The following is a 14,253-nucleotide window of genomic DNA, read 5'->3' as shown; positions in this document are numbered from 1 at the left end:
TCTATTCAGATTTTCTGTTTCTTCTGTTAATGTGTTAGTTAATGTAGAAAATCATATTAGTCAGTTTTCTAATATTAAATTAACCTAGCATTACTGGAATAAACCATTTTGGTCATGATGTATTAATTAAAAAAAGTATTTTTTTGTATCTATGTTCTTTAGTGAGATTGGCTTGCAATGTTCATTTCTCATACTTTCCTTGTCTAATTTTGTATCACTGTTAGCTTAGCCTCATAAAATGAATTGGGGATGTTAGTTCTTTATCTGTGCTCTGGAAGAGTCGTGAAGATTGGAGTCAACTGTTTCTTGAATCATCGGTAGAACTTGGTGTTAAAGCCATCAGAGCCTGATTTATTTTTGGTGGAGATATTTTAAACTACTGTTTACTTTCTTTATGATTCTAGGATTATTAAAGTTTTTCTATTTCTTCTTGAGACAGTTTTATTAAATTTTTTTTTTTAGGAATTTTGCCATTTCATCTTAGATTTTTAAATTTATTGTCTTATGTTTATCATACTGGCTTATTATCTGCTAAATTTCTGCGTCATGTATAACTGGGTCTCCCTTTGTGTTCCTTAAGTTGTTGATTATTACCTTCTTCCTCACCACCATTTTCGTCGTTGTTGGTTAATCTTACTAGAGGTTTATATATTTTAAGTCTTTCCAAAGAATCAGCATTTAGCCTTATTTATCTACTCTGGTATACTTCATTAACTTGTGTTAACTTCATTAACTTGTGTTCTTTATCCTTTTCCTTTATTTGTGTTTTTTTCTGGTATAATTTTTCTAAAGAATTTTGAGACTTCTCTCTTGTTTTTAAGTGTGTGTGTGTGTTTCTGGGACTGTTTATTTATTGGTGTTTCTGGAGACTTCTTTTCTTATGTGACCTACAAGTTTTAATTCTCAGATTTTTTCTTATTGTTGAGTTCTAATATCCATTATGTTAGGACTCTAACACCTGTTTATAACATTCATTATGATTTTTCCTTTGACCCATGATTTGTTTTTTAAAGTATGCTTTTAAATTTCAGAATGTTTTAGATTTTATTTTTACTATTTAAAATTTTTTTTATTGTGGCAAAATACATATAACATGAAAATTTGCCATTTTAACCATTTTAAGTGTCCTATTTAGTGACATTAATTACGATTCATAATGTTGTGCAACCATTCCTACTGTCTATTGCCAAACTTCTTCATCCCTCCAAACGGAAACTCTAGTACCCCATTTAAACAATAGCTCCCTGTTCCCCTCCTCACTGTATGCACCCAGCTCCTGGTAACCTCTAATTTGCTTTCTGTTTCTGTGAACTTGCCTATTCAGAAACCAACCATGCTGGCACCTTGGTCTTGAGCCTCTAGCTTCCAGAATTATGAGAAAATAAATTTCTGTTAGTTAAGCTATCCGAGTCTATGGTATTTTGTAATGGCAGCCTGAGCTAAGATACCTCCTCTTTTCTGTATTAAGTTCTTGAGAATCATTCATACTGATGGGTGTAATTTATTTTTTTAATTTTTACTTCTTATAGGATTGCATTGTTTGAGCGTACCATGATTTGTCCATTCTGTTATTGGTGGACGTTTGGGTTATTTTTAGCTTTTTTTGTTGTTATAGTGCCTTTATGAACATTCTTCCACGTCTCTTGGTACACAAAGTTAAGAGTTTATTACATAAGTGTAATTGCCAATATTCTATTTTTTTGACCTTCCAAAACAATGATTTCCTTTGGTTTAGCAGAGTGTCTAGGAGTGGATGTGCTGGATTATAAAACTGTTTTCCTAAGCAATTGTATCATTTACTCTCTCACTGGTGGGATGAGAGTTTCTTTGGCTCCGCATGTCTGCCAGCATTTGATATTGTGACATTTTTACACTTTGCTAGTATGGTGCTTGTGGAGTTATCTCATTGTTACTTTAATTTGCATTTCACGTAATTACTAATGAGGTTTAGCATCTTTTCATTTGTTTGTGGACCGTCCTTTCGTGTGAAATTCCGGTTCATGATTTTGCCTAATTTTCTATTGCAATGTTTGAGAAGCTGACACTTTTTTTTTGCAGGGATATGAGTTACTTGGTGAGTTTAATAAATATTTTTTGAGCCGATTCTTGGTTTTATGTCAAAAATTGCTTATATAAGGATGCTTATCTAAGGATGAATAGATGGATGGACTCATTAATTTGCATTTAGTTAAACTTACTTAATTGGAAGCTCTAAACTTCTGTATCTTCTATTAAAATATAGATTAGCTATATGAGTTATTTATAATTTATCTCTCTGTTTCAGTTTACTCATTTGTAAAACAATGAGCTTTGACTAGTTAATATCTAGTGTCCCTTTTACTAATGTCTGTAATTCATCTAATATTTTTCTTGTTAGTTTTTGAAACTTAGAAATAAGTTAGTTTTATTGTAATGGTAAACTAGAAAATGTTAATTTTTTTGTTTTGTATTTGCTTTTGTTTTTCATAATAAAATATTGGGTTTTGTTTCTGTAGATTGTGATATGTTGGTTCTCCAAGGACCTCTCTCTTAGATGAATTTCCAAGACTGATATTATTACCTTTTATTTTTTAAAATTCTTAAAATACTGTTAAACCTAGAAAATCAATCCTAATGTATACGAATTGTTCTTTCTTAGAGTGAAGATACACAACAGCAAATCATCAGGGAGACGTTCCATTTGGTATCTAAGAGAGATGAAAATGTTTGTAATTTCCTAGAAGGAGGATTGTAAGTAAAACATTTCGTGGATATTTCTAATCTTTAATCTTTGATTAAAATATATACTGTTTAGGTGATTCATTGTAAAAGTTTCCTAATTTTGATTAATTAGATCAGGTGAATTAATTACCACCTGTGTTAGCTATACATCTAACTTATTCTTTTTAAGATATGCAGTTTTTTTTCTTTTTACAAATTTTTATAAAGGCATTTTATATAAAGGTAATATATTCCAATGGCAAAAATTCAGACTTTACAGGAAATTACAGTAGTCCTTCTTATTTACCGTTTTGCTTTCCTCAGTTTCAGTTACCTGTAGTCAACTGCAGTCCAAAAATATTAAATGGAAAATTCTAGAAATAAACAATTCATAAGTTTTAAATTGCGTGCTGTTCTGAGTAGCATTTCTTCTCAACGTCTGTCCCGCTCCATCCCGCCCAGGTTGTGAATCATCCCTTTGTCCAGCGTATCTGTGTTGTATGTACTACTCGATACTCACCCGTTAGTCACTTAGTAACCATCCTAGTTATCAGATCACTTGTCATGATATCACAGTGCTTGTGTTCAGGTAACCCTTATTTTACTTAATAATGGCCCCAAAACACAGGAGTAGTGATGCTGGCAATTCGGATATGCCAAAGAGAAGCCATAAAGTGTTTCCTTTAAGTGAAAAGGTGAAAGTTCTCAACTTAATAAGGAATGAAAAATAATTGTATGCTGATGTTGCTAAGATCTACAGTAACTTTTATTAGAGTATATTGTTACAATTGTTTTATTTTATTTTTAGTTACTGTTAATCTCTTACTGTGCCTAATTTATAAATTAAACTTTATCGTAGGTATGTATATACAGAAAAACAGTATATATAGGGTTCAGTACATCTTACAGAAACATCTTTCAGGCATCCACTGGGGGTCTTGGAATGTATCCCCTGCAAATAAGGGGGGACTACTGTATAAACTATAAACTAAGTCTCCCTCTCCCAACTTTAGTCTTTCTTCGCAGTTATGTATTCTTCTAGGCAATTAATTTTGCATTGACTAACATATAAAAGTAATTTTGCATTGACTAACATATAAAAGTATAACCTTAAAAATTTTACTTATGGGATCACACTATATACGCTGGTTTGAGTGTTGCTTGTTTTCACTTAATATTTTGAAAAGCTTTGCATGTGTAAACACATCTAGAGCAACCTCATTCTTTTTAATGACTACAGAGTATTCCTTAGGATGCATGAACCTGTTCCTAAAGATTTAGATTACATCTTTTATTTTATTATTATAAACAAGAGTGAAGTCTGCTTTTCAAATATATATCTGTGTGTGTGTGTATATATGTATCTATATATAGACCTATCTTTATGTAGATAGAATTCGGCTAATGGATTTTTCTATTTTTAAAACGAATAAATAAGAGTTACTTATAATTAGCTTACCAACTGTTATAAATAAATACTTTTAAATTAATGGGTTTCATGAAAACAGTTTGCTCTCAAATCGTTTCATAAATGTTCCCTCCCATATTTATGTAATTAATTTCATCATATTTCTTCCTTGACAATTTAGAAAGTAAACTGTAGCTGAGCTTCATTGTGAATAATCACAGATTAGTCAGAGAAACCTACACTTTTCTGTATTTTAATATGTATAATGCATATTATGAAAAATAGTTCGGATAATAGAGAATTCATTCCTATCTGATCACCAGTTTACTTTTTATCATGTAGAGAGTTTACTTGCATTTCTTAAAATTTTATATCATGCTACACTTAAATTTGCAAATATGCACTTACAATTTGTAAATTTTGCTGTTAACTCAAGGCCTCCAATTTAATAGTTGAGAAGGGTGTACCTAGTTTCTTTTTTGTATTTTCATTGTACTTTACTTATTTCTCTTAAACTTCTGGAGGTGTTTAGTTGTCTTGGCCGTTACTATCACTTCCCTTCATCTCAGCCTCTTAATCTCTTATCTCATAGGAAACTTATCACCCAGCACAGTGCACTGTAAGTGGTAGTCAGGCAAAAACCTGATGGATCTAACCAGGGTCTGAACTAGAAATTATGGCTTGAATTTGTGATTATTCTTTTCTAGCCTTATAAAAAAGTAGAAAGCAAATATTGCATCAGAGATGAAGTTACACATCTGCTTTAGTCCTGGTTTTGTAATAACAAGCTGGTTTTCTTGGTCAGATCACTTGAATTCTTGTACCTCAGTTTTCTCTTTAAAATGAAATATTTGGACTAAGATGATTTCTAAAATTCTTTGGTTTTATGTGGTATATTGCATTCCATAAAAGAGTTTCTATCAGTATTGTACTGTAGTTTAAAGAATAAATTGTATTTTTAACGGCAAAATACATACTTGTCATATTACATAGTAATATCTTTTCTTTCTTTTAATAACATTAATAGCCATTTTGAAACTTACAGTTTTCAAAAGTTTGGTCTTTTATTTTTTATTTTTATTTTATTTATTTATTTATTTATTTTTATGAGGAGATCAGCTCTGTGCTGACATCTGCCAATCCTCCTCTTTTTTTGCTGAGGAAGACTGGCCCTGGCCTAACATCTGTGCCCATATTCCTCCACTTTATATGGGACGCCGCCACAGCATGGCTTGCCAAGCAGTGTGTCAGTGGGCGCCCGGGATCCAAACCGGCAAACCCTGGGCTGCTGCAGTGCAGCGCCGCACTTAACCGCTTGCGCCACCGGGCTGGCCCCTGGTCTTCTTTTAAAGAAGAGCAAAACAAAAGTTTAAGGTAATCACTAAATTACTGATTCAGGATGAAGTGAAGCCTGCTGTTTGTGCTCTTTTTGTCTCTTTTAAGGAACATTTACAGTCATAGTCTATAAAAATAATCTCAGAGAATCTTTGAAGTGCACGTACATATTTTTTAATTGAGTATCTTTTTTAGAAACATGTCTAGCATAGTAGGAATTTTTAATTCTCTTCAAAGATTATTTCCACTTTTGCTGTTAGAGGACATAAAGGTAGTGTATACTTAGAGAAGTTGTTTCAATGAACTTGGGAATTCAGTGTTACTTTTACCGAGTAAGAAATAGATGCCCTTTTCCCATGTCCTGTTTGATTTGTTCAATTAGCTTTGACTACGTTTAGCCTTGATTTTATATATGCTAGTGTTAAAGGATCTTTTGAGAAGGTGAACTAATTATTGTAAATTTAACTATGAAATAGCTAAACTGTATTTAGAAAAATATAAGGTGTTTGGAGTGATTCCTAAATTATTATATTAAAAATGCTGACATTCCAGTCAATATAAATAAAAATATTTGATTAGAGAATTGAGAATGTCTTAGCTCAGTTTTTTTTGCCTTTGTATTCTAAAACAAAATGTATTTTTGGAGGAGATCTTGATGGCAAATCTGTCCAAAACTTAAGAAACATCATTTTTTTTTGCTCGTTAATAATCAGTCGTAAGCTGTGTGACTTACTGTGACCTCTGGTGTTAAATCTAGTAAGCACTTAAAAATGCCCTGTGATCTGATTTATGCCTACTTCTGTGACCTCATCGTTTATGAATCTTTTCTTGTCACCAGGCCTTCTTTCTCTTTCTTGAACATACGTATTTTGTTCTTAATGAAATAGGGTTTTTGTTATTTGTTACCTTTGCCTGCAATGCTCTTCTCTAAATTTTTAGTGGCTGGCTCCTTATCATTAGATCTCAGCCTAAATGTCACTTTTTTCTGAACAACTAATCTGAAGTAGAGAATCCATCAATATGGCATCATCCTGTTTTGATTCTCTATGTAGCACCTTCCACTCTGATAACTTTTTCTTATTTATTTGTTTGTTTGTTGCTCCTTGCCCACTATCAATGCCTGGCACACAGTAGGTACTCAGTAGATAGTTTAGTGAATGAATGAACTAAAATTAAGCACCAGCTTCTTTTACTTGCTATCTGTGAAGAAAGTAGCCATCTTAATTTACTTAGTCTCTGATGTAAGTTCACTTAAATGCTGTGCCTTTAAATGCTATGACAAAACATTTATAAAAGGTTTCAAATAAATTGTCAGTTTGCTTGAACTAATGAAAATGTTTTTCATTTTGTTCCTATAACATTCCAATTGTTTTGTTTTGTCATGTAGATTAATTGGAGGATCTGACAACAAACTGATTTACAGACATTACGCAACATTATATTTTGTCTTCTGTGTGGATTCTTCAGAAAGTGAACTTGGTATTTTAGATCTAATCCAAGTAAGTTAACGTTTGCCTCTTAATGTCTTAAATAACAATTTTGGCATTTATGTTTTTTCAAACTTGTGTGTTCTAAATTTTCAATAAATGATATTTTGTTTGGTAAGAAAGAAATTGTGCCATAGTAGATATTGGGTGAGTAAAAGAGGGACGAGGAATGTAGAAACATGTAGACTAATTTAATGTGATTAAGACTAATCACAACTAATTTCATCATGTCCTATTCATATGTCACCACAAGAAGCCTAAGACTCATAGGTCTCTTACCATATGTATCCAGATCTGACCCCAAAACCCATCCCTCCCTGTTTCCTGAAAATCTTTCATAATGTCTCTGGAACTCAGGGTCAGTCATCACCAAATTCTTCTTTATCTTCAGTCTCTCCTGTTAATATTACCTTCACCTTTTTGTTCCAAATTAAATCGGGCTTCTCTAATGCCACTACCTGCAAGTGTCAAATAGTAGCAGTTTTCTCTCTTGCTTTCTTCATATCAGTGAGCCTGGAGGTGTTCTCTTTGCTTTGTATTGCTTTTTTCCGACCATTCTCTCTTCTCAAATGTCTCCAGACTTTAACTCATGTTATCAAACTGTACCACCTTCTCTTCATCCTGTTGCAGTCATCTCTTATCCTCCCCTCCCATTCACTGGAGATTTTGTCAAAAACTTTCAAGAGTCTGAAATTTGACCCTACTTGTAAGCTAACAAGTTAACTACCACAGTTTTGTGGATGCTGGCAGAAGACAGGAGACTTCTGGGCCAGAAACAAAGGACTTTATTACTAATAGCAAAAGCAGCTGCCAGAGTAACAGCTTACACTGGTTCCCCAGTTCCCAGTTCCCAGAAGGTGACTTGAAGAGGGCCAGGTGATACCTGCATACACAGTGGATTGAGTTACAAGAGAGGAACCCCAAGCTTAGGGAACTGGAGTCTTTTATATTGGACACTAAGCATGTCTGCCCATGTCCTGGAGGAAGAGAATATCTCCCAAGGGTATAGGTAATCCTACTCTTTTATTTGGAGAAATATTCTGTTTTCTTTTTTTTTTTTTATTAGCCCTGAGCTAACATTCCTTGCCAATCCTCCTCTTTTTGCTGAGGAAGATTGGCCCTGGGCTAACATCCATGCCCATCTTTCTCTACTTTATATGTGGGACGCCTGCCACAACATGGCTTGGTAAGTGGTGCGTAGGTCCACGCCTGGGATCTGAACCTGTGAACCCTGGGCCGCGGAAGCAGAGCACACGAACTTAACCACCATGCCACAGGGCCAGCCCCAAGATAGGCTATTTGCTATACAAGCTTGCTTGAAAAGATAGTTTGCAATAAAGGCAGTCAGTACCTTTGCTCACATTATGTGCAGAAATGGAAGACCCATGGAGGATTGTCTCCTTACAGATTTTAGTTCAGTTTACTGACATTCACTCCGATACTGCTTGTGGTGATTTCAGTGTCCATGTGGCTAATTCTTCCAGTATCCTGGTGTCTTCAAACCTTCACACAATTCCAGGTTGTGTGAATTTTGCCCTCCACACCGCCTCACTACTCATTTCTAGACCTTGTCTTTATCCAAACTGCAATCTGCCCATAATCTCAATTTCACAGTTTCCACTCTCTGTCTACCACCTCTTATCTTTTCTTCTCACAATTTTTATAACTCCAACAATTCTTTGAGCCTATTGGGACCTTCAGTCTTTGAAATCTGTTATTTTTTCCCTGTCCCTGATCTCCTGATGTCTTTCTTTCCTTACCCAGCTTAAATTCCATGGTCAGTCATGATAATCATAGTCACGTATGTACTCAGCTCCTTCCCTGAACCCGTACATCTGTACATACGTAGAGGAAAAAAGCATAACCGTGCTTACTGGTCTTACTTTAAATTTATGATCTCTAACCTCAGTGAGTCCTTAATGGTGCCCAGTAATCATATTATATTTCCCTGGTCCATTCACTTTCCTGTATTCCTAGACAACTACTGATATGGTCTCCTCATACCTCAAGCACCTCTAGCTTTTGCTTTCTAGTTCACTGAGAAAATTGAAGCAATCAGAAGAGAGCTTCTCCAGACTGTACATCTGTGTCCGTGTACTTTACTTACTCTTTTGTGAGAGATGAACTCACTAGGCTCCTAGCTAAGGCCAACATACCCACTTATATACTAGTGTCCTTCTCCTCATTGCTCTAGCAGTTCTCCCTCTTTCTTCTGTATTGTTTTTCTTTTCTCTTCTAGATCATTCCCACTAGCCTATAATATGTTCTCTCATCTTAAAAAAAAAGTCCTGTCCCTGCTTTCCTTTCCAGCCACTGCCTTATTTCTTTCCTTCTCTTTATATCAAAATGCTTTTAAAAAGTTGTCTGTACATATACACTGTCTCAAATTTTTCTTCTCCTATTGTCTTTTGAACACACTTCAGTCAGGATTTTAGCTCTACTATTGCTAAATCCAAAGGTTCTCATCAGTCCTCCTTTATTTGATTAAGATTGTTTATTAATCTCTTCTCCATGAAATATTTTCTTCACTTGGCTTCTAGGACACCTTACTTGCCTGGTTTTCATCTACCTCTTTAGTTGCTTCATTTCAGTTTCCTGATCTCTCTTACCTATTCTTCAGCAACTCCTGTAGGATATACAGAATATGACCACTTATTACTCCCTGTGCTGCCACCACATTGGTCTAAGCCAGCATCAGCTCTTTCCTGGATTATTAGAGTAGTTTCCTGACTGGTCTCCCAGCTTCCACTGTACTTTTCCCTTTCATCTTTTCTCAGGAAAACAGCCAGAGTGATACTATTGAAATACGTCACATCTTAGATTCTGAACTCTTCAGTGGCTTCCCTTCTCACTCAGAGTAACAGCCAGATTCCTTACAAATGACCCATGAGGCTTCACATGATCTGACTCCCTTCCCCATACTCTGCTGCTTATCTTGCTTCATCTTCTGTTCCTTTCTCCTCTGCTCCAGCCACAGTGGTCTCCTTGCTGTCGTCAAATATACCAGGCATGCTTCTACCACAGAGCCTTTGTACTTCTGGTCTTTGTACTTGGATTGTTCTTCCATTTGATATTCCCGTGGCTGGCTCCATCATTCTATCAGGTCTTGACCCAGATGTCATCTTCTCAATATGATATTTCCCTAACACTTCTTTCTAAAGATTTTCCCTCTCTTTGACATTTTCTAACCCCTTTCCCGCTTTATTATTCTTTTTTTTAGTACTTGTCATCATCTAATATACTATATATTTGACCGGCTTTATCTTGTTTGTTGTCATTTACCCTTACAAGAATGTGAGCTCTACGAGGGCCAGGGTTTTTGTTTATTTTGTTCACTGATTTAACCCCAGTGTGTAGAATAGCACCTGGCACATAATAGGTCCTTAACAGATGCTTGTTGAATGAATGAACGTATTTAATGCCTAATATTTAGCATTCATGATAAAATAACTGACAATACAACCCAAAGGTTAATTAGAAGAAGGAGAGTTAGCTAGAAAAATAAAATATAGTAGTTGCTATATGCTAGTAATTGTTTTTTTTTTCCTGAGTGCTGGTTACATTGGTTTGTTCAATTTGTGAAAATCGTTAAGCTCTGTGTACACTTAAGATTTTTATATTTTCTGTTTGTCTGTGATATTTCTGTAAAAAGTTAAAAAATTACCTCTGCCACAATAAAAAAAAACGTAGTTGCTACAGATAATTATTTTGGGCTAAGATTATCCTGAGGGAATGCTCTGAACTTATGTTTTCTTTCTCTCTCTTAACCCTAGACAGGGCAAAAATGTAGAGGTATGGTGTAGGCAAGTCATAGACTAGAGAAAGCTGCATGTAAAAAGGAAGTTTTCTTTGCCAAACAAGTTTCATGTTTTTGAAATCAGCAAGAAGGAGGCATGGTTTGGGATCTAGTTAGTGTTACAGACTAAATGAGAAATTACCCAAAGCAGACAACTTTGGTAATAATTCTGAGTACCAAAGCTTAAAAATATTAGAAGGGGAGAGATTAAGGGTTTTGGTGTCAAATATTGTTAATAAAGGAAAAAAAGGCAAGTGATAAATGGAGCTGTGACTATGCCAGATTATTCTAAATCTGTAATTCTTAAACTGGGTTTTGAGGAACAGCTAGATATCTGAGTTACAGGAAACCATGAAGTAATCATGGCAAACATTCTTGGTATATGTTTTTTTAATTGGTGGTAAGGAAATGACACTTCTAAGATAAACGTGTACATTAAGATAAACATGTATATATTATGAGGTAGAATAGAAATTTTTCATAACATTTAAAACTCTAAGAGGAGACTTCAAAGAAATTTTGAGCTTGAGGCAGATATGTCCCCAAGATCCCTTGGATATATATTCACTTTCCTCCTGGGGACTACTTGAGAAACACTGCTAAATTTTGTTGTGTTTTGTTTTCCCAAAGGCTTTTCTAGTAAAGAAAGAGAAGCTAACTTTTACTTATATATGAATTGGTAACAGTTAAGGGTTGATCACAAGTCTGTATTGCATTGCCTTTTAACTTTGTTCATTATTTCATTTCTTGGTTTATCCCATATAGGTAGTAGTTAGTTCATTAGACTGTTATTTCAAAGAAATTTTGTGTTTTTTAGAAAATGATTTTTTAATATGGACTGTGCTTTCTAGTTTCTCTCTCAATTATCCACAGCTGACCAGAGTGGTAGACACACACTAAATTCCAAAACGCTGTTCTTTATTTTCCTTAGCTAGCTACTAGTGTTACAAGAGGAGAAACAGGAGAAAAGTAATCTGTTTTATTGAAGAGAAATATTGCAGTTAAGAAAGACTAAAATAAATGTGAATTTTCCTAGAGGTAAATCAGAAGTATTTTACACTTGTATTCTGAGATTTGTCGTCATTATTGATTATTATTTTGATGCTGTGGCTGATCTTAATGGTTATGATAGCATAGTTGTTATCTCTCAGAAGGGAATTATATGGGGAGTTGTCAAAGAACAAATATCTTACATCATATCTGAAGTAAATTCTATCATGTGTTTGTGGAAAGTGGAAACTGTGTCTTGTGTTTCACAAAATTTTTTAGCCATTACTGTTCAATTGTTGATAATGTGCCTTCATATTATATAAGATACAGAAAAGAGGATTTCAGGAGGATTGTGTCATCTTCCCATTAGTAATGTAGGCTAGAGCTGTTTTTACAAAAAGATCTTAATGAGTGATCACATGTTGATCTATCATGTCACAAAAAAAGAAAGGTTCTGTTATTGACCTTACAGGGACTAATTCTGTTACTGCCACCAACATGTTGGAAGTTCTGTAGTTACTGTCTTTCCCCTGTGATTACCACAGATCATTGAATACTTAAGAGGGAGTGCAGAGCATGCATGAGTCAGTCACTTTAAAAATATTAGCTGAGTGAACAAAGATGGAATGGGGTAGCTCATTGTTTCTGATTCTGTTTCATGAAACAGCTATTCAGAGTTTATTTAGAACTGCTTTTCTTGCTTTGTCCATCCTCTAGTTTTGAGAAAGGTAAGTGTAATGTAAAAAGTAAAAGTGGAAAATTATAAACCAAGAGAGTTTGGATCAAAACCTCTTGGTCTTGGGTATTCTTTAGAGAATGGATTAAGAAAACTTAATAAACATCAACATATAATTACTAAACTTATGTTTAATTCTGACTTGTTGAATATTAAAAGTGATAGCATTCAGATGATCCTTGGAAGCCTATATTTTTATGCAAGATTTTGTGTTTCTAAGGTATGCATATATTGTCCCAGATTTGACTTTATGTCTTAGTATAAAGTCTGAGAGAAGGCATTGTTAGTAAATTCCATATGGAATTTATACCAGTTATGTCACCAAATTGAATAATCAGCTTCTGATTTCTTTCTTTTTTTTTAATTTCTTTGTAAGTTGGAAAAAAGGAGATCCTTTTTTGTTTCTGACATGTACTATTTTATTGTAGTATTGACTGTCGTATAAGCAAATTTCAGAGTTGATAGCTAGCTTTTTTTTAGAGTCCTTTCTGTTGTAGCGTATCTTCATTGGAATTGTTAAAATATTTACAGAATGAGAATAGAAGTTCATTAAATATTAATGTTGGTTGTTTGAGTTATTTATAAGCAGTCATACTGTCCTCAGTTAATTTTTGCCAAGCTGATAATGGAGGCATAAAAGTTCACTAGGTAATTCCAAATTCTGTTACAGTTTTCTGTATCACATGTGGCAATTATATCAGCATCAATCTTGTTCAGTTGTAGTTAGGAAAAAATTTAGAACTAACAGCTAAACTTGTCTTTAGGTTTAGAAAGATAAGTTTTGACCATGGTGTTAGAATATGTATATAAACTAGAGCTCCATGTATAGATAGCATTGGCATTTCTATGGTACTGTGTTAGACTAGATTTTGTGAAATTATTTTACTTATGGATGCTAATGCTTATTTGTTATGAGGTTGAGCAAGTCATTTAATCTTTTTAGACCTTGAATTTTTTCACCAGTAAGGTATGCCTTTTTGAATATACTGCCTACAGACGTCACGAGGTTGTTAGAAAGATCACTGAATTAAAGCAAGCTAATAGTGGTTAAAGCCATTCAGGTTCTACTTTGTACTGGCTATATAGCTTTGGGCAAGTTATTTAATCTCTGACTCTAATTTTCCTTATCTGCAAAATGGAGGTAATAGTAATAATACAAACTTACAGAGTAGGCGCAAGCATCAAAAAAGATACTGTACATGAAGCCCATGGCTAAATGACTGATATGTAGTAGTCAGTGGTATTTAGCTAACATTATCATTAATGCATATATTTATAAGGAAAGCATATAAAGTATTATTTCATTAGTACACAAATTAAGTTGAATACAGAAGTCCTTTTATCTTTCTTTTTCATTTTTATAAGAATTTGTGAATCCTATATGTTGTGTGATGGCTTAGGATGAATTCTACATGGTGACAGAGTTATGTGATAAGAAACAGGCTTAACTGGGGCAACTTAGAAGCCAAGAATACTTAAGTGAAGAAAGATCCCCTGATCTTCCTGTTATCGCATAGGAAATTATGCTGAGGTAGGTGTTACTGAATGTAGAATGGTGTGCCAGTGGAGGCCTCACCCCCTCCCACCATTCTCTTTTATTATAAGGGTAGGTTTGAAAGCACCCACATCAATGGGGTGACATATACACTACTTAGCTTTGAGCTATATAGGTTTAGGTGCCATCTGTTTTTAAGCATTGTTTGAAAGAACCAGCTGACCAGCACTTGGGGACTGTGGGAAGTTGCAGCTTCTCTACTAGGGGGTTGGGGGGGCAGTTAAAAAACCTGTGGTCCTATGGGAA

General features: G+C 34.4%; 1 protein-coding gene across 1 annotated transcript in view; it reads left to right on the top strand.

Moving 5' to 3' along the window:
- Nucleotides 1-14,253, top strand: part of AP3S1 (adaptor related protein complex 3 subunit sigma 1) — a 63,100-nt gene that overhangs the window by 20,035 nt on the left and 28,812 nt on the right. Inside the window, 2 exon segments of the mRNA XM_087429912.1 lie at nucleotides 2,639-2,730; nucleotides 6,831-6,942. Of these exon segments, the coding sequence (XP_087286038.1) occupies nucleotides 2,639-2,730; nucleotides 6,831-6,942 (204 nt within the window).

This window comes from Ceratotherium simum, chromosome 4, assembly GCF_057802395.1.
Source record: "Ceratotherium simum simum isolate JZ-2026a chromosome 4, ASM5780239v1, whole genome shotgun sequence".
Classification (NCBI taxonomy): Eukaryota; Metazoa; Chordata; class Mammalia; order Perissodactyla; family Rhinocerotidae; genus Ceratotherium; species Ceratotherium simum.
Note: the sequence above shows the minus strand (reverse complement) of the source record. Positions and strands in the feature narration are given on the sequence as shown.